The sequence below is a fragment of the Lissotriton vulgaris genome, chromosome 8, assembly GCF_964263255.1.
Source record: "Lissotriton vulgaris chromosome 8, aLisVul1.2, whole genome shotgun sequence".
NCBI classification, from domain to species: Eukaryota; Metazoa; Chordata; class Amphibia; order Caudata; family Salamandridae; genus Lissotriton; species Lissotriton vulgaris.
Window position 1 is genome coordinate 1307610133 of NC_141696.1, and position 27970 is coordinate 1307638102.

Genomic DNA, 27970 nt, shown 5'->3' on the forward strand with positions numbered 1-27970 from the left:
AGTTTACCAGCACCTGTAGTAACGAATCCATTGACTTTCTAGATATAACCATCAAGGAAAGTGAGGGAATCCTTTTCACCACTCTGTACAGGAAACCGACAGAAAGAAACACCTTACTGCAGTACTCTAGTCATCACACCCGGGCCCTCCGGGACAATCTACCATTCGGACAATTCCTCAGGATCCGGAGGAATTGTACGATGAAAGATGACTATTTTCATGAATCTGATGAATTGATCCTCCGACTCATTGAAAGAGGATACCCGAAGAGGCTGGTCAAGAGGGCGCGGAAAAGGGCATGGTTTAGCGATAGAGAATCTTTGCTGACACCAAAGATGCGCCAACCGTTGGATGACAGAATGATCTGTGTGACTACCTACTGCTGCAAAAGCAATGCAGTACGCAGGATAGTGAACAAGTACTGGAATATTGTATCTAAGACCCTCCAGATGCCCAATCCACCAATGCATGCTTTCAGAAAAGCGAAGAGCATCAGAGACTCTGTAGTACGCTCCATGTTAGACAGCCCGACTGCCCCCACAATACAATCAATGTGGAACCTTCCTGCCATCCTGGGAAACCACAAATGCGGAAGTTGTAAGGCCTGCCAACTGTGCCTAGAGACTGGAACAGTAACACACAATGGTTTGTCTGTGCCCTTGAAAACCTTCACGAATTGTAACACCGAGGGAGTGATTTATGCTATCTTTTGCCCCTGCGGAATGATATACATAGGCCAGACGAAACAAAAGATTAAGAACCGTGTGCTACAACATTGCAGCAGGATAAGGTGCAAAACGGTGGGAGCCCCCCTTGTAGAACATTTCCAGGAGCACTCACATACACCTGAATCAATCAAGTGGGTGGTTATTGAGAAAATTACACTGGGCCCACGGGGAGGTAATCTCAATTCTATCCTCAATGTGCGTGAATGCAAATGGATGCAATTTTTTGACTCTGTACAAAGGGGCCTTAATGAACTGGAAACCACTTTCTCCCAGATGGCCCTTTTAGATCCGGACTGAACCAAGGACTGGATGCCTTAATGTAGGCTGCAATGATGGCTGTTTTTTGAATACACATACAGTATTTCATTGATATGTACACTGTGTCACGCTGTGCCAATCAATATCAGAGAAAGATGTGTGTATATAATGGTCTCTTACAACTTGAGCAAATGCATTATAATCAATATGTACACTTAATGAATTGATGGCCTGCTTTGGGTCATGTTGAAGCACCAGTCGACTGCATAATTAAGCTTGGACATTATTGTATACCACTTCCGCACCTTAATGATGACACCGAGTCGTGTCGCCCTTAGTGGTTTATGTGGATATCTCGCTTGCAAACTATGCTCTTAATCTGTTCAGATATACAATGGGTTACATACGAGTTTTTGTTTCACTCGCCTTCCCTGGGACATCACAGTAAGGTCATAGGTATACAACGCAACCACGATCCCTTGCCTACAAACAGCCCCTTAATATCAAACTACAACTCTTTTTCCTCACTCCCTGGGCAACTCGTGGCTGATTGGCCAGAGCAGGGCGAGCCCCCTAGCAGCATTTAGCGCCGGCACCTCGCGGCGGCTCCCTTTACTGCTGACAACCAGAGGAGAGGAAAGAGACAGACTAGCGCTACGATTAATCAGGTGAGCCACACTCCAGGCTTCAACCTCAGTGAAGCGCGCTTAGGAAATATCACTAAACTGATGGAGAGTCTCTCCCGCCTGGGCTACCTTTCCTTAATGGTACTCCTTCGCTCTATACGCTTAAAACCGCGCGCTTTAGACACCCTTTCCCTGTAACTTTGGGTGTGTTAACGCTGATTCACGCGAAGCACTTTTGTCCCTTGAGAGACAGATGGCCCCTTGTCTTTAATAACCGCGCTCTCTATGAAACAATCCCCTGTGACATTTTGGCGCGCTAACAGAGATCAACTACTACCACTTAGTGTGATACCCTACTTCTTTTTCAGAGACACACGGCGTTCCACCACGGACCGGCCGGTCCAGTGGACAACAGAACCCCACGCATTTGAACGATTTTGAGAAAAGCTACCAGTAAGTTCTTCCCCCCCCTTTTCATTGTGGATGTAGTTTTACTCTGCTTCATCCCCGGTGGACCAGCCCACTATACTGATACCGCCTTTACTTAATTACAGACCTCACATACCACTAAGGAACCTTGGAAGGTCCCCAGGCTGTAGGCCCAAACGGGCCTCATGCGAAGTAGGTAACTTTTTACCCAATTTCGAGTGCATTAATTAATATATAGGAGTATGAGATACATTCATCGCTTTTACATTATTTATAGGCGCTCCTGTTATAGTCCAACGTCCTGATGAAGACCCCATCCTGAGGTTCTGAATCACCCGCACCTTTCAGGGGTCGAAACGTCGACTATCATTACTCTTCACTGTTCCAAACATAGGACTAAATAATGGATAACTACGGAACCTATGTTTGAGATTGTTTTTGGAACCTTTAGATCTGTACATAGGCTGTAAAGGCTTTTCATTTTTCACTGTGATTTTAACTCAGTCACACCACCTTTACCCGGTCCCCACCTTCACCCCCACTTACCCATCCCTTCTAAAAAAAAACCTTTTCTCTATGCACCTTGAGCGCATTGACACGTTTTTTGAACTGACTTAATAACATAGAAATGTGTTGATTCTAAGCTTATATTGCCAATGCATTAATTGCAATATCATCTACCTTTTGGGTTGAAATTCATGCAGTTTACAAACATAAGATGTGCTAAATAAATATGCACCGAATGTATTGACTTATTTTTTCGCTTGTTGAGCAACATTGATGCCCTTGATAGAATGAAAGTATTTCATTGAGAAAATAAGTGCCATTTTGAGATTTTTCCTATTCTCTAAATTGTGTAGGTTATGTGGTTCTTGTGAGGAAACCTTAGTGCATATAGTAACTTTATGCCCCAAATTGTTAGAAGAGCGGAAAACTATATTAAAGTCTATTTTAATGAATTGGGGGTAAGATCTTGTAGAAATGCCATCATCTTATGTCTAAATGGAGCCACCCCCGTCTTATTTCCCGATTTGTTAAGTTTATTTTTATAGCTGAAAAGAAACTTTGTAATCTTGACAGTTGAAGTGAAGATATTTATGATACGAACATTATTTAAAATGCCGCAATGTATTTCTTGGGTTATGCACAGTCTTTAAACCGTAGTCATTAGGGTTTGATAGCCCAAGTGTACTGTTGCTGTTTGTTATATTGCTATTAAATGGTTTTAGGGATAGTACTGGCATCCTTTAAATTAAAACATGTAAAGTCTGCTCAGCTGAAACACACATGATCGCCGAGGTTTGAACAATTGTATTCTACTACGACTTCTACTTTCTTGTCTCTGTTTACATTGTTATAAAGTACCTTGTAGACTGAGGAATGGTATGTTGTAAATTAAAGTTGCCAGCACTAAGCAGTTTATTTTTGTTGCTAAAGTCTATTATTACAAATGCACTTTATTGCTAACGTCCTTCCTAATGCAATTCTACTATGGTTGGTTGTTTTTTATGTATCTTTCACTATTCTAAAGTTTTTTGGTGTATTGACAACTTCGGCTGCTAGTACAAGGCACTTTAGTTTCTGTTTCTAAAAGTTTACTAGCACAATTGCACTTTATTGCTAAAGCTATCTTAAATGTTATTTTATTGGGCGTTTTTTACCTTCGCAGTTCCCATTGTTATAAAGTCTTTCTTAGAGTAATGTATTGTATACTGTAAATTATAGCTGCTGGCACAATGCACTTTATTTTTGCATGTTGATCATTTGCAGTCAAATAAACTATGTTAGGGCTTAGTTGCAGATTTTTGCTTGGATATAAATGTACACTGTAGCTGCATATTTTTTAATCTAATTTTATTTTGTATATGTACTTTGCTGATTGTAATGATTTTAAGTAATCAACAAATAAATACTTACAACTACCTGCTCACAACCCTTTCCACAACTGTTTATTCAAGCCTGTAAAGGTCCAGAGCCTTGAGCAAAAGTTCCTCCGACAATACTAGGAATTCATATCCAGTATCAGGATCTCTGGGCCATGTACTCCTCTCTTAACGCTTTACTTTAATCTCTAAGTCTAGTTTTGCAGTTCAGCTACAGTCAGCTAAATATAGTTTTTTTCCTGAATTGACTTTATAACTATTTTTTCTGACATTAATTTGCCATTCTTTTTGGATATATGGGCATTCATCTACTAAACTGTTAATTGTCTTTCTTAACTCCTGTCTTCAATCTTAGTTCTTGCATTAATAGTCTGCTAAGCATTAAATTGGGTTCTTTCATTGCATCCTTTGTTTGGGCTCTAGGACCAGGCAACAGATACTTTCACAACAGCAGCCATCTGACAGCCAGGCCTGACTTAGATTCTTCAGGAGATGCGCAAAGAAAAAAGTCCTGCTATCATTTCCTATGTATCACATTTGACTGTCCCGATCAGCGAATGCAGCTAAAGGAAAAAAAAATAACTTTCCAGTTTGGACAGATTCGGGCCTGAGGGCTGCCAAATGGCGAACCCAAAGTCCAAAATTTCCCATGAAGGAACATTTGTCTTGTACAGCGCTTAAACCTCTCCTCTTCCACATTACTCCTACCAAATCAGTAAGTATGATGCTATTCTCTAATGCACCACACATATGACAAGATTGCAAACTGTGTTACAAATGTATGAGACCAGGCCAAAGCAATTTACATTGCAGAACATTATATAAAAACCAAAGTGTTACAGTGCTTGAAGCGTTGTAGGTTCAATCCGATTCTGGCCACGTTATTATCTGAACTCCTCTATTTGTACAGTTGCCTGTTTTACTATGTGTAGTCATTGCTTAAGTAATCTAAAAAATTACTACTTGGTGTGCCATATTTTCTCTGAAAGAAGCACCCCACCAACCATGTATATTCTCCTGATACACCTTGATCTCCCTAAACGGTATAGCATTTTTTACATCCACCGATGCATACCGCTTCTATTCCTGAACTCTTCCCCACCTCACATCACATCACTTCACACACCATTGATGTCACCCATAACCCTACACTCATCACCTGATCTACCCATGCAGGCTGAACACAAAATTGACCTCAGAGTACTTTTGTGTCAGCCCCCAAAAGATCACTTCTTTGTCTGCTTATTCAATGCCTGATATTATTGAGAACAAGAAATCCTTTGTCACTGATCATTTGGACTCTCAAAGTCCAACGCTACACTTCACTGCCATTGCCATCAAGCTTGGATTGACCCAAGAAGATTTTGCAACACCAGCATCCCACTCAGTGTTTAATTTGTATATAAAATAAGTGACAGTGCACTCATCAGGAGGCCACCCCAGCTTGCACTACCCATTGCCTGTGCCATCCCTGCCAATGACAGTACTTACACAACTACTACCCATCACATTGTTACAAGCGTGACAATTCAGACTGTTCGAGGACCCCAAAGGTATAAACATGGTATGGGAGGCAGGTATTAGTTGTTTTAATGTCTATTTGCTTAATAAACAAATGTTGTTGTGGTAATCTCTATATTACACAAACAGAGCAACCATGTGGTATGTGTCATAAGTCCCAATTAAGTGCTGGTGCTGAGCATCGGAAACCACCGGCTCAAATGTAAGTACTGCAGCCCACCACACCATCGATGCTATCTTCATACACCCACCTCAATCAACCCCAATCAACCCCCAAGGGAGTGGAATCGGAATTATACTCAAAACATACAACCATTCCTGCTCCTATACCAATGAGACCCCCAACATCTTATGAACATCATTTCTACTTTGGTTATAGCCCCACTCAAAACCAACATTCTAGCACACTCTTGCCCAAAAGACACCTATAGTTTTTTCTATCAGATCCTTGACACTGGCAGCTAGAAAGGAGCCCATATCAGGCTCATAGTAAATTTTAACATTCACCTTACTGTTGATAGTAAGCATCATTCAGAAATCATCAATATCCAGGCAACTTACAAGCCCTGAATTTATCCTAAACGTTGGGCAACAGACAATGTTACACAATGGTCAATAAAGTGAAAGCCCCAATGGAATTATAGCACAATTAAGATATTCATAATGTTTATCATGATTTTGATATCGGTGAGGCTGGAAGTGCCGGTGATCAATGAAACGAAGTCATTTTGGGCCAAAGGTCTTATCTATCCACCAGGGGATGTACGGTCCCTTTGATAAGGGCATGGTTGCCTTAGATGACTGTTTAGTTGAATGCAAGCATTTCCACCTTGAGGATGACCGCGTTTAATGTTGGTCAAAAAATAAGTAGTCGACCAGGAAGCAAAGTATATGTTGTTCACTGCAAGCACCTAACATTACAAAGATTTAAAATCAGATTTGCACTTAAGGAACGGGAGAAATGTATTGTAGGAATCGGCATCAGAAATATTAGGGAATTTCGGGCCTTAGTTGCCGGAAGATGTGCAAATTCACAGGGCTAATTCATGCAAGTTTATTTCTGAATATCAGTGGGATGAACAAACCCGTTCTTCGTATGGTGACGTTCCTGGTTTATTTATTTGCAAGGCAGGAGACACTCCTACTTCAAGATATGATCTACAGTGCACTAATGAGTGGAAAATTTATGTTGAAATAACTACAACTGAGATAGATGTAATTAAAAAAAACAAGGGACTTGCGTGTGAGAGAGCGCAATTTGAATATAAAGTATATCGTAGCCATATCTAGACGTATATGTTATAAACGTAGGAATGAAACGCATATCGTAATGTAAAGTTGATGATTATAGCATAAAGGCCAACTAACGTGATAACATGGTATAGGAAATGTAAATATATTCACGTGTTAAACATGCATTAGATTTAGAAGGCCCGTATACCTAATGAGTAAACATAGAAATGTGTAGAAATGCTTAGGAAATGTAGAACGTGCACAGTAGAATTCGTGTACGTGTGTAACTTTATATGGAAAGGCGTCGAGAAATGTAACGTGGATACATGTATAAGAGAACTTACATAACGATGTAACCAAGGAGAATGCATAAGTTATACTCTACGCAGTTGTATTCTATGTATTATATATTCTATGTAAAATGTATTCAAGTATAACTAAGACTTTTTGCTAAAGTACGAATATATAAATGTATGCCAAAGGTTATACTGTGTAGAGGGTTTTTAGGAATGCTAGAAGAGTTTAGGTCATTTGTGATTGTAACCTGACTGACCAAGAGTTCGAAGGAGCATAGTCAAATGTATGTAATTTAGAGGGCTTGTAAAAGTCGTAAATAGCTTGATGTGGACGTGAGAGCCAAGAAGTCTAGCACTTGTTAGATTTAAGGTGACAATGCCGGACGGAGCTTATTGCTCGAACGTGAGGAGAGACACTTTTGAATGTGAACTATGTTTTGACAAGAGCATTCACAGGATCTAGAAGGTTAAAGAGTTGCAGGTATAAGTTAAAGACTTGTCTAAGTTCATATGACATTTGATCCGAAAGAGTCAGTAAAAGTCGCCAATGAGATGATGAAGATGACAGCTAAGGAGAAAGGTCAACTTAACGAACGACGCAAGGAATGGACCAATGGAAGAAGCAGGAAGTTGACATCATCGGGGAAAGTCCGTGGTGGGCGTCAAGGGGCGTTCCACCCACACTGTGATTGTGTATTTTAGGGACAGCACCCCGGGGAGGAGGTAGCAATTGGCAATCAGGAGAGGGCAATCAGAGAAGGGCGAATTGCTCAGAGCGAAGGCAAGGGTAGATGCCTTGAGCAGATGCGCTGAGAGATCAGAGCGCAAGGGAGCAGTAGGCCGAGGACCCTTAGAGAGAGCGGATGGGTAGGCAGATAGGGTACTGCTTCTGAAACTTAAGATTCCTTTAGAGGCTAAGAGAGTTTGAACTTCTTTGGAAGTCAAACTGCTGACACCTTTTTAGGGAAGAAACTTGCGAAGTAGGGATGTCACGTAGCATAGAGTAGGGACAGTTTTAACTTGATTATTTTATCTTACTGCAGATGACGCAGAAGGAACCACTTCACATCGAAGCTTAAGTTGCTGATATTGTAACTGATTTTGTATTTTGTATACTTTGAGATTTTATCCTGAGTGGATTGTATTTGCATTCAAATTTACTTCATATAAAACTCTTAAACTTTATCAGTTGTAAGTGGTTCTTCAGAGTGGCGTCAGTTAATGGGGTTTGTCTAACCTATGCGGGGGTTGTCTTTTACTCAATGACAGATACAAATCGGTCCGAAATTGACGAATGAGATAAATTATTAAATTGATCATAATCATAAATTGATATCAAAATCTCATTCCCCGCAGTTGGCAGCAGAGTATGATGGTTATCTTCTTGAGGAAGACGACCTAGGCCAGGTTAGTTTTACCCCAAGGTCCCTAGTCATCGACGACCAGAAGAAGAATTGCAGCCGAAGACGGTGCTGACGGTGCGTCGAGAGAAAAGCAGCAGAGTCGGTCGAGAGTGAGTATAAGGGTCATGCGTTGTAAGATTGCGGTGTTTTATGTTGTTCCTGTGTTGTAATGTCAAGCGGAGTTGAATGCCTGTAGTGTGATTGGGGGAAGGTTGTGAGCGCGCGCAACCGGATGAAATCTTATGTCCAGAGGACTTAAGTGGTTCGGGTGTATCGAACACCCAGAGTAATTTGTCTACCATTGAAAGGGGGTCATGAGGTACCATTGATTTCCCGACAGACCGATGATAGGGGGAACGTATGTGTGAGTGAATGAGTAGCGGACGCTGGTCGTACGTTTACTGTGTGTAAGTAACCTATCAGTTGAGGCAAGTGTCCGACCGCAAGAGGAAAGACGCTGTGCCAGTTGAGGTAGCAATTACAGTTAGACTGTGGCCGTACAGTCAGAGAAAAGTGATCGCTTGGACGGAAGTAGTCATTTTTCAGTGTATGAATGAAAACGCATGTGAGATCGTGAGACGAGTTGAGAAACAAGGGAAGCTGCTGAAGAAGAGACAAGTGACGTCAGCGTAGAGCCGCGCTGAGATTGGTCGGTTGGTGTAGAACCGTGCTGGGATAGGCGGTTAAGCGAGAGTCGCACAGGGATTGGTGGTAGTCATCAAGACGTAAATAAGGAAGAGAATTAGTAAGGAATATCGTACGTTATCAAAATGAAGTGTTTCAAGGGTTTAGGAAAAATCTTTCAAAGAAAAAGGAGAAATTTATATGCCGGAGAAGAAGCTCCACCAGAAGGCACACCAGCATATCATATGGCAGTCAATGTAGGCTTACATTCGATATTATGGATCTCCGAGTGGCATAGGCTAACTGAAGGGCAAAAAGAACTGGCGTTTCCAAGATTCGGAACGTTTAAATTAGATGTGTTGAACCAACTGAAGGCGACGATGCTTTCAATGAGACCTCTACCGAGGCCAACACAATTTGAAGCTCTTGGTGTGTGGTTTAGAACAGCACACGAAAGGGGCGTAAAGAGGCGCCAAGAGAGAGTGAGACGATCAGTAAAGGCAGTACAGGATGCCAAATGGGATGAAGAAGCTAAGAAATGGAGAGTACAAAAGATAGAAGCGGACAAACTGTTCACCATGATAGAGGCTACGGGAGAAAGGAAACCTCTAGAACAAGAAGATGAGGAAAGCGAGTCGGAGGAGGATCTAATAGAGAGGTTATTAACAGATAGACCCCCTCCATACAGCGGTGAACTTGCGAGTCCCATATTACCGCAAGCAGACGGAGCTAGGTGGGGGGAATATAAATCGATCCCAGTAACGGAGTGGGACGCTAACAAGACTGAGGAAATACCCCAAACTAGTTCTGAACAGAGAGTAGTGGGAAGATTTGTGGTCCAGAAGGTGCCAGAGACGCAATGCGCTAGGTCGTACCAAATGCCGGACGCCTTGCAGGTTCCGGTTACCATAGGCCCTATTGTGTCAATCTATAACCCAGAAGGGGTCCAGCAGGATGAACAGGCACGATGGGACAGTGAAAGAGCAGAAGTGGAGAATAGGAATGCCACAATGAATCCCCACAGGCAAATACGAGCACCAATAAGTCGGAGTACCCCATTAGATTCTGCAACGGGTCTCAGGGTAGAACAGGGAGATCGAAGAGGGCCAATGGATTTGAGGGGTCCTAAACCAAAGACTTTTAAGGATTTAAGAGAATATTTGAAGGATTGGGACACTGTCGAAGAGGCTCGGAATAGAAGTTTAGAAACGGGATCCGAGTGGAGAGAGCAGGATAACAGGATTCTCTCTCATTGTGGAGCTGGCGAAAGCAGCCCCGAGTGGGAGAGAGGGAGTCAAGAAAGCAGAAGAGATACTTGTCCTACCAATAGCGGCAATAGGCCAATGTGCGAAGACAGAAGTGCAGGGTGTGGCGAAGTGCCTCGCGTCACCTTCAGTGAAGGGGAACGTAGGACACAGGAGTACCGGAATACCTTTAGGTGCACACACCATGCCCCAGGTGAAGATGTGAGACACTGGAGTCACGGAAACATGGAGAGTCGCGAAGCGTCTCGACATGCATCCGGCGATAGTGGACGGAGTCAGGAGAACATAGGGAGTCGCGAAACGTCTCGCCATCCATCCGGTGATCGCGAAAGAGATCACGGGAACATGGAGGGCCGTGAAGGACCTTATCGTTTATTAAGCGACACCAGACAACAAGCGAGTTACGGTGGGTTAGAACAGAACGGTGGATCCTATCTCACATCTGGAGAAACCGAGCCGAAAAGTCGGAACGTAGGGTTGGGGGACGGAGCATTATTCCACCATACCCCACGTGAAGATGGAAAGGCTTGGGATCTAGAGGGGTGGGAACGAAGAGAAGGAAGGAAGACTCCTCATAACTCACCTGTGCTCAGGCGTAGGGCGCATAGTGGAGGTGAGAGGGATATGAGAGAGGAACACAGAACTGAAATGCTGAAAGCTGAAATAAAAGCAAAACGACTTGACGTTATGAGTTTGAAGTCAGACTTGGATGAAATAATTGATGGTACAGTGTCACTAGAGAGATTAGACTTGTATACACCAGATGAAATACTGTTCTTATCCAAGGATATTACTCGTAGAGCGAGGTCAGCTCATGAGAACCTATCTAATTTGGCAAACAGGTACATGGTAGACCTGTCGCGAACTAAGGCTTTACAGAGTAACCATAGGCTAACTTGCACAGATCGGGATCTGGATGAGCGTAGAACGATCGCGCTGAAGGTACACATAAGGGAATTGATTTTAAGTATCAGAATATGGAGAGATCTGGATAGATGGGAGGAAAGATGGTCCAAGAAGGGCTCCGTTAGACGGAGTGTGCTTGGGAAGTCCCAGGACGCAGACTTGATGCGAATGGAAGCCTTCCCTTTGCGAGAAATCGCGAATGGAAGCTACGTTCACGTGCCCTGGAGTAGGGGGGATTTGGCGGCATTTACCAATTCCTTCCCAAAGCTTAGGGATAATCCCGTTGAGTGGTACAAACAGGTAGAAAGATTCGTGAAGATCTCGAAGGTACTGTGGATCGATTTGAACACACTGTTCGATATCGTAGTACCCGGAGATCTGTGGACGGCGTGCAAGCTTAGTGTTGAATGGCCTACTTGTGAGCCTCCGAGAGATACTCGGACAAATGGTCCATCAGTTAGAGTCATGGAAAAATACGAGAGAGTAATAACATGGCTAAAAGAGAAAGTGCCAGTGCAAGACATAGACTGGGTAAAGATAGATCGAACTACTCAGGAGCCGAAGGAGACAGTTCATGAGTTCTATGAGCGATTGCTGAAAGCATTCAAACAGTACAGCGGGTTAGATGTGATGGATCCCAAGGACATAGGACAGTTTGTTTCAAAGTTTGTCCTCGGATTGAGACCAGAAATATGCCTAATGATCCAACAGCATCTGATCTGTTGGCAGAACAAACCTTTAGATGAGATTCTGAGGTATGCAAGGTACTGTAGTGACGAGATAGACTCTAAGGCAAAGAAGCTTAAAGAAAAGTTAATGCTAGTGCAAATGCAAGCTGCTGGAAAGGATAAACCGCGCCAGCAGGGAACAGGAACGCAGGCAAAGAAACAGAATAATCAGAGCAGAGATGAGGAAGAAAGACCGAGACCGAGAATGGATATCGCGACACTGAAAAAGACGACGAGATGCCATCAGTGTAATGAGGTGGGACACTGGCGACGCGAGTGTCCTTACAATGTTGAGTCAGGGGAATTTGAGCAGGAGGAGGAAGAGGTTCAGAACAACGTGGTTAAGGGAGCCACAGTCCCGAAGGGCAAGTTTGTCAGAGGGGGGACTCAGACTCCTCGAGCCCCGTTTCCTCAACCACCTCGCATCTCAAACGGAGGGAAAACCTACAGACAGATGCCATTGTTTGTAGGAGGAGAGGAATGCTACTACGTTGATCCACTTACAGGGCAGTGGGTGAATAGGGAGGAAGATTGTACTCTAGGAGCCGCCTTGGAAGTAGATCAGAGAGGACCATACGTAGAGGCTGAAATAGCGGGATGTCCTACAACCTTTTTGGTGGATACGGGGGCCACTCGATCCACGTTGAGATCTGCGGTAGTCCCAGGTCTGCCAATATCAGGAGAAATGGTTCAGGTGGTAGGAGTCGCGAACAAAAGGATGACGAATCCCTTGACCGAACCAGTGTCAGTAAGGATAGGGAATTACAGTGACGAACATCAGTTTGTGATCTGCGATTCTAGTCCTGTGTGCTTACTAGGGAGAGATTTGCTGTGCAAACTGAATTGCACGATACATTGCACACCAGAAGGAGTAGAAGTGCAGACCAATGACGAGGATGCTGATTTTAAAGTCGTAAACTCAAAAGAGTGTGTGGAACTATATCCTACCTTAACAGTGGAGGAGCTTCCACGGGACTTGAGGGAGAAAGTCTCAGCTGAGGTATGGGATTTTACTGGGGAAGAAATAGGATTGATCAAAGGAGCAGAACCGGTAAAGATCTTGGTAAGACCCCATGCTGAGTATCCAAGAACACCACAGTATAAGCTAACGCCAGAGACGATTGCAGGGATAAAGCCTGTGATCGAATCCATGATTAAACAGGGAATACTGAAGGAGATCGTGGGTAGTCCATGTAACTCCCCGATCATGGGTTTGCAGAAACCTAGTGGAAAATACAGAATAGTGCAGGATCTTCGAAAGATTAATAACATTGTTGTCTCATGTTGTCCAGTGGTACCGAATCCATCAGTGATATTATTTCAGATACCGTTCCAAGCTGAATGGTTTACCGTGATAGATTTGTGCCAGGCTTTCTTTTCGATACCGTTAGATGAAGAGAGCCAGTATCTTTTCGCTTTCAAGCTGGAAGATCGCGTCTTAACATGGTGTCGTATCCCTCAGGGGTATACAGAAAGCCCGTCGATCTTTAACCAGTTATTGAAACGAAATCTTGAGAGTCTAGTACTGCCCAAGAATTCAGTTCTGGTCCAGTACATAGACGACCTCCTGGTTGCGTCAGAAACTGAGGAAGCTTGCAGAGAAGACACCATCACCTTGTTAAATCACTTGGCCGAGAACGGACACAAGGTGTCTCCAAGTAAATTGCAATATTGTAAGACTGAGGTGCAATACTTGGGCCATAGGATTGAAAAGGGAAAGCGGAAGGTGTCTCCAGATAGAATAGAGGCGATTATGAAGATGAATGCGCCTACGACACAAAGAGAAGTCAGGATGTTTCTAGGCATGGTCGGTTATTGTCGACAGTGGATAGCAAACTTTTCACTGAAGGCTAAACCGTTATTGCAACTGACGCACAAAGGAGTAAGTGATCCGGTACCATGGGACAAAGATTGTTTGATGGCATTTTTGCAGCTGAGGGAGGACTTATGTCGCGCCCCGGCTTTGGGAATGCCAGATTACACCAAACCTTTTTTGCTTTACTGCTGCGAGAGAGAGGGATGCGCTTTAGCGGTTTTAGCTCAGATCCACGGAGATGCGCGCAGGCCAGTGGCGTATTTTTCGGCTACATTAGATCCAGTAGCCGCAGCGTTGCCCGGATGTCTCAAATCCGTAGTTGCAACGGGTGTCAGCATTGAGAGATCGGAGAGCGTAGTCATGGGACACCAGTTAGTGGTGTATGTGCCGCATTCTGTGGAATTGTTAATGACCAGGACAAAGACTCAGCATCTGACGAATAGCAGGCTCACACGCTACGAGCAAGTCATACTGGCTGCCGAGAATGTGACCCTAAAGAGATGCTCTGTCTTGAATCCTGCAACTTTGATGCCACTTCCGAATGAAGTGGACGATGAAAATTGTACAGATCATGACTGCCTCGATGTGACTGAACTATGTACCAAACCAAGACCTGATATCGTAGATGAGCCATTGACAGATCCAGACGAAATTTTCTTCGTTGATGGTTCATGCGTAAGAAACGATGTCGGTCAGCTGAAAGCAGCTTATGCAGTATGCACGATTACCAGAGTTATAGAAGCCGCTTGCCTGGAAGGAGTACACTCCGCACAGGTAGCTGAAATTGTCGCTTTGACTCGTGCTTGCTTAGCAGGCGACAAACTTCGAGTCACCATATACACCGATAGCCAGTATGGTTTCGGGGTAGTTCATGATTACGGGCAGTTATGGTCTCAAAGAGGTTACATGACCTCCTCGGGTTCTCCCATTAGGAATGGAGAATTCGTGAGACTTCTGTTAGAGGCTTTGCAAAAACCTATGGCCATAGCTGTGGTCAAATGTGTTGCGCATACAAAAAATGTTGATTTTGTATCACTAGGAAACAGATATGCTGATGAAGTAGCGCGTTATTGCGCAGAGCAGGGATATTCTCACACTGATGTAAAAGTGGGGGGAATCCAGGAAAGAACTGAATTGACAATGTTACTAGATACTGTAGATACATGGGATGAATTGAGAGCAGTACAAGAAAATGCACCAGATGACGAGAAAAGGAGCTGGGAAACAGCAGGTTGCGGAAAAAGTGAGATGAATTTTTGGGTTTCTGCCGATGGAAGGGCAGTTTTACCAAATGAACTTGTTAGTCCAATGGCAAGGAAATTGCATGGATCAGCACACATAGGAAGAGAGGCTATGGTGAGAGTATTCAGACAGACGTGGTTCAATCCTAAGTTTAGAGTAGCGGCAGAAGCAGTGTGTCAGCGATGTGCGATCTGTCAGCAACTAAATGTGGGAAAGAGAACACCAGTTACATTGAGTCACATTGGGAGGTCTGGGGGGCCTTTCAATAGGATGCAGATTGACTTTATAGAAATGCCTCCATGCAACAGACTCAGATACGTTTTAGTGATTGTCTGCATATTTTCTAGATGGGTTGAGGCTCACCCTACACGTAGGTGCGATACACTTACAGTAGCAAAATTGTTACTTAGAGAGTTGATACCGAGGTTTGGGGTGCCATCCTCCTTGGAATCGGACAGAGGAACTCATTTTAATAGCGAAGTGGTGAAGATGCTGTGTTCAGCTTTGAATATCGATCAGAAGTTACACTGCAGCTATCGACCAGAAGCTTCAGGGATTGTAGAACAAATTAACAGTACCATCAAGTCCAGACTGGCTAAAGTTTGTTCATCGACATCCCTGAGTTGGCCAGACGCACTTCCAGTAGTTCTTATGAGCATACGTAGCACACCTGATAGAAGAACAGGCCTCTCTCCACACGAAGTGCTAATGGGGAGAGCTATGAGGTTGCCATCGGTTCCGACTGCAGCGCTAGTGAACATCACAGACGATTTGATCTTGGACTACTGCAAGGGACTATCTGATGCCGTTAATTCTGTGTCCCTCCAGGTCCAGGCTGCAGAGGTTCCATCAGTACAAGACTTGTGTCATGACCTGAGTCCAGGAGACTGGGTCCTGGTGAAGAAGCATGTCAGGAAGAACTGCTTAGACGTGCGTTGGCGAGGACCATTTCAAGTCATACTTGTAACGAATACCGCAGTGAAGTGTGGAGGTCTGCCAAACTGGATACATGCCTCACACACCCGAAGAGTGCCAACACCTCCAGAAGAAACAGCTCCTCTCTCGGATGAGAATCCAGCGGGAAGCGGAGAAGCCATAGAGGGGGAAAACCAAGCTGGGGAGGTGATCGAAGAAACTGAAACTGTGTTGGAACAGGACGACGAAGGTCAGGACACTAGCGGGACCGAAGTCGCCTCAGGAGAAGAAAGTAATTGGGAGTCCGACACAGATATTGAGCAAACTGAGAGTGACCAAGAGACAGGTCCTAGAATAAGGAGCGGAAAGACAAAGAGTGACGAAGCCAGTTGGCCGGAGAGAAGGAAAAGGCCAAGTACGGAAGAAAAGAAAGAAAGAACTCTTGCCCCGATCGCTGAAGAATCGGATCAGGAGGAAGAAACGACAGACTCAGGAACGGAGAGTCCACGAAGATCGAGAAGGGTACGTGTGCCCTGCAGAAGGTACGCCACCCCAGAGTGGACTTATCTAGCAGATGTATTGGGGACAGAAATCTGGGAGAGTGAAGAGCGTGAAAGTAATCGATCTCGATCCATTTGTGGCAGTGGAGATATGGATGTTGGCGCCTGGACTCGAGACTGAGGGATTACTGACTTTCACACTTCCCATACCCCCACGTTTGAGTAAAATTCAAGATCTAGTACTAAAAAGATTACAATTTCCAACAGTTGGTCAGCAAATGTCAGAAGAAGAAGAAAAAGTTATTCGCTTTGAATTATTGATAATTGTTGTGAAAGCTGCAGGTCCGAAAATCATTGTTGATGCATAAAAAGGGCTTTTGTATGTATGTTATAAAGAAGAAGATAACCTAGCGCCGAGTGGAAAGAAGAATAAAATTAGGGATTACATTTAGAGGACGGAGAAGGGCTAGGGTTGTCTGCTGCTAAAAAGAGAAAAGACATTTTTGTGAAAAAGAGACTTTTATTGATAAAAAGCACTTTAAAGACTGAGAAAGCAACCAAGCAACCAAAGACTGGAAAGGAAACCATTTGCTAGAGAACGAGGTACGCTGTTTGATGACATGGAGAACGGCAACCCAAACAGAAAAGCTAGATGTATAGTAGGTACACTTATAGCAATAGTGATATTTCTCATAATTATAGTAGTAACGATATCTTACATGACAGGACATGAGAATGATAAAGAAATAGCGAATGTAAAAACTGTAACGACTTTGAAACCTGCTCTTGTGGGAAAGAAGGAGGAGAGCACTGTTATACGTGAAAAGGCGTTACTTGCAGATGAAGCTCGTAGATTACACGTAGACGAGTCACAGGGAAATTTCAGGTCAAACGCATACGCTAAACTGTTATATGAGTATATTGATGCCATGGAGGCCAAAGATTGCTACGTTTGTATGCAATTGCCGGCTTCTGTAGATGAAGGCATTAGATATCACCATCTCCCATTGACTTATGGGATAACATGTAGTTTACTGCTTAGTATATTTTATGGTAGAGAAGGATTTGAGTACTACTTTTCAAATTATGATTCGGTACTGCCTGAAGTTCCGAATTATAAGCAAATGAATAAGTGGGACTATTACAAAAAGGAGGATAGACTGGCTAAATTCTTTCTTCCTTGGGATACACTAGATACATCATATGCACGTAGAAATAATCTGACTTGCAAAGTGTCAGAGGTAGAGAAAAGGTTTATAGCACAAGTAGATGACCGATACAGAAGGCAGAAGATTCTAAAAATGTCAGGACAATGGAAAATAGACTGGACAGAAGAAGAGAAGGCACATAAAAGGAAAGGTAGCAATGGTCCAATAGCATTGGATAGAACGCAGAAAGGAAAGCTATGTTTAGCTCGAAGCAAAACGTATTATGAGAGTGAATTTGTAGGTGAAGTTAGTTGCGAGCACTCTTTTAAACTAGAGTACTACACGAAAGATTTTATGAAAGGGATGCAAGCCATTCCGAATGTGTATTTTGTATGTGGGAGAAATGCCTATGTAAAACTACCTGATAATTGGTATGGTTCGTGTTACTTGGCAATTGTCTTCCCCAAAATATATCATGCAAAGGATTTGGCGATAATAGAAGGAAAGGCTTCGACGAGAACGAAAAGGGAAGTAGGAGATGCAGAGGTAGTAGGAGATGTATTTGGAGCGATGTTTCCATTGTTAGGTTTGATTCTTAACGATGTTAAGATTAGAAGGTTAGCGACAGTCGTAGATAGATTGTCTGCCAGTACTGCAAGGTCATTAATGTTAGTAGAAGGTGAGATGCAGTCGATCAGAGCAATGGTTTTACAGAACAGACTTGCTTTAGATGTGATATTAGCAAAGGAAGGCGGAGTTTGTAAAGCTTTGAAAGTTCAGGAATGTTGTACTTATATTCCTGATAATTCAAAACCACTTGAGAAAGTCATACGGAACATCACATAGATTCATCAAGAAATTGAAGATTTATCAAAAATAAATGTTTGGGAAAAAGTAGGAAATGGAGTGGGAAAGGTTGGAAGTTGGTTTGCTAATCTTGGCAAAAGTATAGTTTGGTATATTTTAAAGTAGGAAATGGAGTGGGAAAGGTTGGAAGTTGGTTTGCTAATCTTGGCAAAAGTATAGTTTGGTATATTTTAAAGCCTGTATTAACCCCTTCAGCGCGGCGCGAATTTTCGCGCTGTGCTGAGGGTTCTAAGGTTCTAACGGGCTCATGACGGAACGGTTCCGTCATCAGCACAGCTCACCCGTAGCTGATGACGGAACCGTTCTGTCATCAGCATGGAAGGGGTTAATAGTATTAATTTGCATAATTACATTAGTATGATTAGTAAAATTGTATAAGTGGTATAGGTCGAACCAGTTACAAAGATCGATGAGAGACCAGGAAAGGAGACTAGCTGTTCTACAAGATCAACAGTATAAAAGTCTGAGAGCACTCGAATCGATAAAAAGAGGAACTGATGTAACTAGTTCTGTATAAAAGATGTATTCAAATTGCTTTTAGTGATGACTCCTAAAAGTCATCAAAGGGGGGAACTGAGAGAGCGCAATTTGAATATAAAGTATATCGTAGCCATATCTAGACGTATATGTTATAAACGTAGGAATGAAACGCATATCGTAATGTAAAGTTGATGATTATAGCATAAAGGCCAACTAACGTGATAACATGGTATAGGAAATGTAAATATATTCACGTGTTAAACATGCATTAGATTTAGAAGGCCCGTATACCTAATGAGTAAACATAGAAATGTGTAGAAATGCTTAGGAAATGTAGAACGTGCACAGTAGAATTCGTGTACGTGTGTAACTTTATATGGAAAGGCGTAGAGAAATGTAACGTGGATACATGTATAAGAGAACTTACATAACGATGTAACCAAGGAGAATGCATAAGTTATACTCTACGCAGTTGTATTCTATGTATTATATATTCTATGTAAAATGTATTCAAGTATAACTAAGACTTTTTGCTAAAGTACGAATATATAAATGTATGCCAAAGGTTATACTGTGTAGAGGGTTTTTAGGAATGCTAGAAGAGTTTAGGTCATTTGTGATTGTAACCTGACTGACCAAGAGTTCGAAGGAGCATAGTCAAATGTATGTAATTTAGAGGGCTTGTAAAAGTCGTAAATAGCTTGATGTGGACGTGAGAGCCAAGAAGTCTAGCACTTGTTAGATTTAAGGTGACAATGCCGGACGGAGCTTATTGCTCGAACGTGAGGAGAGACACTTTTGAATGTGAACTATGTTTTGACAAGAGCATTCACAGGATCTAGAAGGTTAAAGAGTTGCAGGTATAAGTTAAAGACTTGTCTAAGTTCATATGACATTTGATCCGAAAGAGTCAGTAAAAGTCGCCAATGAGATGATGAAGATGACAGCTAAGGAGAAAGGTCAACTTAACGAACGACGCAAGGAATGGACCAATGGAAGAAGCAGGAAGTTGACATCATCGGGGAAAGTCCGTGGTGGGCGTCAAGGGGCGTTCCACCCACACTGTGATTGTGTATTTTAGGGACAGCACCCCGGGGAGGAGGTAGCAATTGGCAATCAGGAGAGGGCAATCAGAGAAGGGCGAATTGCTCAGAGCGAAGGCAAGGGTAGATGCCTTGAGCAGATGCGCTGAGAGATCAGAGCGCAAGGGAGCAGTAGGCCGAGGACCCTTAGAGAGAGCGGATGGGTAGGCAGATAGGGTACTGCTTCTGAAACTTAAGATTCCTTTAGAGGCTAAGAGAGTTTGAACTTCTTTGGAAGTCAAACTGCTGACACCTTTTTAGGGAAGAAACTTGCGAAGTAGGGATGTCACGTAGCATAGAGTAGGGACAGTTTTAACTTGATTATTTTATCTTACTGCAGATGACGCAGAAGGAACCACTTCACATCGAAGCTTAAGTTGCTGATATTGTAACTGATTTTGTATTTTGTATACTTTGAGATTTTATCCTGAGTGGATTGTATTTGCATTCAAATTTACTTCATATAAAACTCTTAAACTTTATCAGTTGTAAGTGGTTCTTCAGAGTGGCGTCAGTTAATGGGGTTTGTCTAACCTATGCGGGGGTTGTCTTTTACTCAATGACAGATACAAATCGGTCCGAAATTGACGAATGAGATAAATTATTAAATTGATCATAATCATAAATTGATATCAAAATCTCATTCCCCGCACGTGCCCCGAATGTCGTAGCCATAGCATTATTAAAACTCGGTCTAGCTTTCTGAGCAGCCTTATTACACCCTTGAGGAAGATCCAATAATTAAACCTCTTCTGTGTCCCTAGGAGCGCTGCCTTTTAGTACCTTTGTATAAAACTGTTACAGAATACCCAGAAAAATACTCCATGATATATCCCTGCTCGACTTTGAACAGAACTTGTATGTTACACTAGATTTAAAAGGTTTTGCCGCCTGCATTGAATCAAGCAGTTTATGTCCAATCGAGCTTTCCTGCAGGTGCATTGATGCCAAATGATGTGCTTATCTTTGTTCAGTTGGTGCAGAGAATATTAAATTGTTCTATAATTGATTATACCTCTGTCCTTGACAAAGTAGGAAGAGGAAAGCTGTGGAGTAAACATTCTAAACTGGGTATCCATGCAGGATTACCAAAGCTTCTGCAGTCTTTTCGTACAGACACCCCAGGTTGAAGATTTGTCGGGTGGAAGGGGGTTAGAAAATGGGGGTCATTTCTAGTTCATTTAGCGCTGCAAAAAGATGAAAGCAAGACTGTATGCTGGCGCCAATCTTCATGTTTCTTAGTTAATTTACCTGGAATTCCCCTGCTGTGTAGGAGTCAGCGGGCACAATCCTTAACTTTTTTTAGGCCCCCAACTGCGGTTCTGCTCATCTCTAAATTGTGCATGCAGTGCCACCAAGTGGCAGGTGTCAAAAGTGCTGGTGTTGACAATTAAGTTCCGGTGCCCAACACCGGATACGACTGGCTCAAATTAAGCACTTGTCACCTGCCAAACTATACACTGAGGGGTGACGTCATATGCAAACGGCATACTTCTCCTGGACAGCACTCTTATTGTTCCACATCATGTTTTGGGCAGTGTGTGGGTGATTTTAATAAAGACGGTCATTTATACTGAAACTAAGGCAAAATGAAGATTAGAAAAGAGGCAATTTTGAACATGAATACAAATGGCTCGAAATCACAGCAAGTAAAAGAGTATTACTTGTTTAGATCGTTGGTGAAGTGGTAGAAACAACTGACCCGTGTTAAAAGTCAATTCAACACAACATGTAATTGCTTGAAGCATTTTCCCTTTTGTTAATGTCAGTTATCACATGAACACTCGTCACGTGCCCTTCCCCCTGAAGCAGAAGCTACTATGACGAAGCGGCTAATGTCTACGGCGGTAAGTAAACCAACAGCTAATAACTGAATGCACGGCTCTACATGCCCTATTTTATGAAAGAAAAGGCACTCAATCTATCATAAGACTAGAGACGAGCTGGTTGCCGATGTGTGTGTTGGTGGATAACACCTTGCGAATATATAATGTATTGGTTATATACAGTGCATAATTTGTAAAAAAGATAAGTGCCAGGACCCTCATCAGGAGGCCACTGCAGCCTACATCACCCATTGCCAATGTAGCACTGCCAATCAGTGGCGGCTCCTCTACTAGGGAGGAGGAGCGTTGCCCCACGGCTAAAAAGGTAAAATAAAATATATAGTCATTATCATTTTATTTTTCCTTAAGGCAGTCAGTGGTGGGGAGGGGCTTGCCAGAAGAGGGGAGGAGTGGTCTGTAATCCCTAAGTGCGCATGAACTGTTTGTCTGGCTCTCTTGGGCAGACCAAACAGTTCATGCATACTTTGCATGTTTCTGCCAGGCTGCATTACACAGCCTAGTGAGGAACATGCACAGGCTCCCTGTTCCAGTCTGAGCAGCGATCAACTGCGCTCAGACCAGTCACAACGCTGCATTCCAGCGCTGTGATTGACTCATGGGAGCCTGTGTGCCCAGATGCTTCCTGCTGTCGGCCAGGACAGGAAGATGACGATGAGGAGAGGCGGCGGCCGGCTGTTAAAGGTAAGTCTTTTTTTTTCATCATATTCCCCTCTCCCGCCCTAGCACCCCTGTCCAGTAGCAGCTGCCACTGCTGCCAATGACAGTACCAAACCAGCTACTAACTAACACACTCCTACAAGTTTGACAATTCAGACTATTCAAGGCCCCCACAGCTATAAGATTAGCATAGGCGGCATGTAATAAGACATTTGTCTCACCATGTGTCAGACTTTCATAAGTCTCTATGCAACCAATCAAGTGCCGGTGCCGAGCACTGGAAACCACAGATTCACATTAAGCACTACACACACACACACACATACACACACACACACACACACAAATGTGCATATTTACCTATTTTCGTGGTTCTTCTGGCTCCAGGCTTAGAGTTATAGCAGATCCTCTGTAGCTCACACCGTCCAGTGAGTTTCCTCAAGACAAACTTCAAGCAGCGCCACAAGCAAATGCAGTAAAAATACAGCCAGACTTGCACCACCATTCTGAAAGAAAATATCTCATTTAACAACAGAATATAGACAACAAACGTAATGTAACAAAAATGTATAAATAACCAGCAGCATAATTGGTAACTTGTGTTAGATAAACTGTGCAAAACAGTGAAGAATCAAATATCCTCCTCTCAAACCTTCTCACAAACAATTGAAGCTCAGAAAATGCATTTTAATTACGATTACTCATAAGCATTTGACGATATTTCACTTTCAGGCTTGTGTCACTGACATTTATTTTTAAGACATGTCCATGGTTTGTGAGTCCCTGGTGCGTGTTGTAGTGTGCATAAGTGAATCACCACCTTTTTACAAGCATGTGTTTTTATTGTTATTGGAAAAGGAAGATGTTGTCACTTCTGTTTTGCATGGATGTCCAAATATAGAAATTTCAATGGGTGAAGTCATTATAAACATTAAAAAATATCACAACAGCTTGGTCAGCAGAACAATGTACAACTCATGGCGGTTGATAGTACACTAGATTGATATATTTAGTACATTAGAAAAGGAGGTTGGGCCAAAAGAAACTTCATAGGTACTATTAGGTCATCTATTACTGGAACATACACAAGTGTTTTCAAAGCACTTTCCAGGCTTCATCCAGCAGTGGTTCCAGCAAGCACTGCCCAATGCTAGTTGCTGATCCCTCCAAGCATCTCACACTCAAACATTTTACTATTCTGGTATGTAATCACTAAGGCTACATTCTACCTTCTGCATTTAGGTACACATAGAAATAGCAATGCGATGCACAAAGTCACTGGAACAACTCATCTACCTCCGTCACCCAGGTCCAGCCATTTGCGAATCGCACACGACATCAGAAAGTGCCTTGCCTCAATATCATGCAATTCGGCACTTTAGCTTCATGCATCAAATGATCTCTGCTTTTCCAGTTGTTGCTCAGTTGCTCCTCCGGGTGATTTTGTCTTTTCAGCTGCCACCATACTGTTGATAACTTTGGTCCATCACACTTTAAGAGCTGGAAGATGCTCCTGGATCCGTCCCAGTAATAAACCTAGCACTCTCATCTGCCCTCCTGCTTCAAAAAGAGGTCTAACTCGGCCCATGGCAGCCTATTCATAATCTTAAATTCATGTGGAGTACCATTGAGTTGGGTAACAATAAACATCTGTCATTCATCACCAAGATACCCTTGGGTGAACGTGTGCTTTACAAATACACGTTATGTTATGTTAAAAATTCTTGGCTTTTCGCACACTTCATGGTGATGAAATTATTTGAATCTATATGACGCAATCCATTCAGGTTACAGTTTTGTACCAGATATTCTTCTTCTCTCTGGGGTGATCATAAGAAGTCCTTCAAGGTGTGGAGCTCCAGATGCTACAATACATGTGCCTTGAAGGGCTGATATCTAGAAAAACAGGCGTTCTAACTTCCCTGAGATACTTAGTGACTCCCCTTTGCTTGTGCATTTATTCTGACAGTCCAGTAGATTTAGGGTATGTAGATATGTTCCTCTTTGTTTTATGCCATAGTTCTCCAGGAACACCTTCGGCTTGCACGGGGTAAATACATCACAATTACTTGCAACATTCTCATATTTTTTTTTCATTTGTAGACCCTTTTAGGTGCTATGTAATGCTCTCATATTTCTTTAGAGCGCCTTTTTAAAGAAACCGTCTTTCATAAATTTGAACATTATACGTGTTGTTTTGTCATTAACAGAGTCTGCAGCCAGGCATTGCAAATATTCATCAGCTATGATAATTGTGACCTTGGTAATTGTTTAAGACAGCGCAGACAGACACACTATATCCATCACTTTCTTAACTCAAGACCCCCTGGAGACTTCATGTGCAACAAAGGCTGAAACCTGTTCCCATGTATCTTTCCTTTGTTTGATCTTCACCACAGACTCCATATGCCACATGTAATAAATTGTGTTACTGGCTGAGAGAGGTGAAAGTCTACTCAAGCAGCAGTAGCAATTCTCTTCAAGGTGAAACACGAGCAAATCTTAAATTAACTTAACCCTCCAGTCGCTTGGCACACAAGCAGTCAGGGGCAACTAAGAGGCAATGTGTAAAGCATTTCTTCAGCACACAAACACTAATAGAGTGAAAACACTATTCCAGAACATCACACACCAATTTAGAAACACAGAGTAACATTTTACAAACTATTTGACACCAAAAAGACAAAAATCTAAATAGTAGAACCAGAGAAATGCAACTTTAAAGGTTTAGGAAAAATATTGCCTAGAAGCACAAAACGCCAACTGTGGCTATCAGGTCAGGCTGGATTGGGATAAAGTCACAAGCTCAGGGCAAAGGTCTTCTGAGAAATATCCCTTCAATCCTGACAGTGGGCATTGAAGAATGTGTCACGCAATGGCGGCTCCGATGAGCTGTGAGGGCTGCAATGCACGCTTGCATCAAGGCTACATCATGCGATGTGTTCTACCATTGTGGCTGTGTTGCACTGTTTCAGTTCCAATGAGGAACTGCAAAGAGCTGCATTGGGTATGTGTTGCGCTGTATCAATTCTGGTAGAGACCCCATCTAGGCTGGCACAGAATCTTTAGCCCCACTTCCAAGGGTCCAGGACTGGAGGGGAACTACTTGGGGGTTAGGGCTTACAGCAGCCAGAGCCCAGGTGCAGGGGTCACAATGTTGGAGCATTTTCTGTCCCTAAGGCTCTAATCAGGGCGCAAGCCAACTAGCCCTTGAGTCATAATGGAGGTCCGGGGTTCAAGATGCAAGTCCAGTCCTCCTAACTCAGACAGCAGGGCACCAAGACAGCAGGGCAGAGCACGAGGGTAGTCCTTCTTGCCATAGAGCAGCACAGCGGTCCTTTTTCTGAGTCTTCCACAGGTCTAGAAGTGAACTGAAGAGTTAGGTCTGAGGGTACACTACTTATAAGAGGTGACGACTCTGAAGTGAGAGATCTTTCTAGAGTACTCCCCCCTACAGAGGGGCCTGGGATTTGCTTCCTCCCTGCCCTGGCCCCAGCTTATCTGGAGGCACAAACAACTAGTGTGAAACCCTTTGTTAGTGTACTGATACAGAGTCTTTGTGGTGATCAAGTGTGGTAGGTGACAGCTTTTCCCCCTCAGCCTGACACAGATAAACACATCCTGACAACATCTATTCCCCTTTTGTCTCACTTCCTGTGAGTAATACACAAAGACCAACTGCCAGCTACACTTAGTAATGTGACCCAGGAGAAAGGATGCAGGCACCAAATGGTTGGGATGAGTGCCACTTTCAGAATTGTGGCTAAAAATCCAAATTTACCATTAAAGAGGGTTTTAAGTAAAAAACATTTAGAGCCAAAACTTGACTTCTCTACCTGCTCCCAATTGAAAGTTGTCCCTTATTAAATGTAATAAGGTAATATCCTTTGGTACGGTAGGCCTTGCAAAGTGAAAAAGGAATTTAATTGAATTCACTACCTGTACATGTAAAAGTTAAAAGTACATGTCCAGCTCTTTATATACACTGCACCCTGCCATATGGGCTGTTTAGGGCTTACCCTAGGGTCGAATTTTATGTATTAAAGAGGAAGATTTAGGTGTAGCGAAAGTTTGATTTTGCTAGGTCGAATTGGCAGTTCCAAAGTGTTCCCAGGCTGCAATGACAGGTCTGAGACATGTTTACAGGACTAATTAAGTGGGTGGTACAATTTAGTAGCATTTAATTTACAGGCTCAGGGTATATGTAGTACTAGTTTACTAGGGACTTACAAGTTAATTAAATGTGCCAATTGGATGGAAGCCAATGTTACGATGTTTTAGGGAGAGTGCACAAGCACTTTAGCTCTGGTTAGCAGTGGTTCTAAGGCCAGCAAAAACGAAATTAGCAAAAACAGGAGGACTGAAGACAAAATGTTTGGGAAAATCATGCAAAAGGATGTCAGATTCAACACCGGCATGTCATGTTCTTTTCATTTAAATGCTCTTCCAAAGTGGCTTTCATGGATCAGGTCAATAATTTTCATTTGTAGACACTTCATTGGAATCTTAATGTCCACCCTAATGAAGATATCTTTATTGAACGGCTGTTTCAAGGACATCTGAAAATATGGCAAGACTACCTGATTAGATTTCATATATTGAAAAACCAAAGGTGATGATGGACGGAGCGTTGACAATACAAACACTCACCCCCAGTCAACTGATCTGGGTTTGATCCATTTTTGCATTTTTTTTAGATTTCATATATGACCACTAATTTTTAGAATATTTTAACTGTCAGCAATACTCTTATTTTCCCACGAATCAGCCAGCTTGTCCCAAGCTGCGCAATTAATCATAATTAAGCACATACATAGAGTACATGAACGATCAAGCAATGTTTTCCATTGTGCACCATACATAAAGAATACATGTCATATCAAGCTGTGTTTACTATTACTCAACAAACATACACAAAGAGTACATGGTGTATCAAGCAATATTTTCCATTGCTCAACATACATAAAGAGTACATGCTGTTTAAAGTTGTATTTTCCATTGCCCTCCATACACAGCGTAGATGCACAATCAAGCTATGTGTTTTTGGAAGAAACACATTCATCGCTGTTTGTGATGTATGATAGTATTGTCATAAACTGTGTACCCTGCAAATTAAGAAACTACCTGATAATATACTATGGATTTCTATGCTATCATACAAGTTGGAAGCTATTGTTTATTTTCAAATACTGAGGTCAAAAGATCAAATCATGTCACATCATTGGATCTGGCTCTCGAGCCACACAGAGACAAACAGCAATGCTCACTCAGAAAGCCCATATATAAACAAAAATGGAACTCCAGGGAGTTCAAAACTAGTCTGGCTATGCAAACTCAGACAGCCCACGTGCTTAGATGCTACACCACCAATGGCAAATGTGTCCTATTGAAATAGAGCATTCATAGCATAAAATGATTGGTGGTGTGTATTATAGCACATTTATCTTTCTTTACATTCTCTTCAGTGTCCCCTGAATGAAGCAAGAATACTATATATACTTACGACTCCCTGAAGG

The 27970-nt window shown here is 42.7% G+C and overlaps 1 protein-coding gene across 2 annotated transcripts in view; it reads right to left on the reverse strand.

Annotated features, from left to right (window-relative positions):
• The window catches only part of ELMOD1 (ELMO domain containing 1), a 448590-nt gene that overhangs the window by 186770 nt on the left and 233850 nt on the right, over positions 1-27970 (reverse strand). For both annotated transcript variants that reach the window (XM_086935243.1, XM_086935244.1), the window contains exon 3: positions 22815-22960. In XM_086935243.1, coding sequence (XP_086791369.1) covers positions 22815-22960 — 146 coding nt within the window. The remainder of the gene's footprint in view (positions 1-22814; positions 22961-27970) is intronic.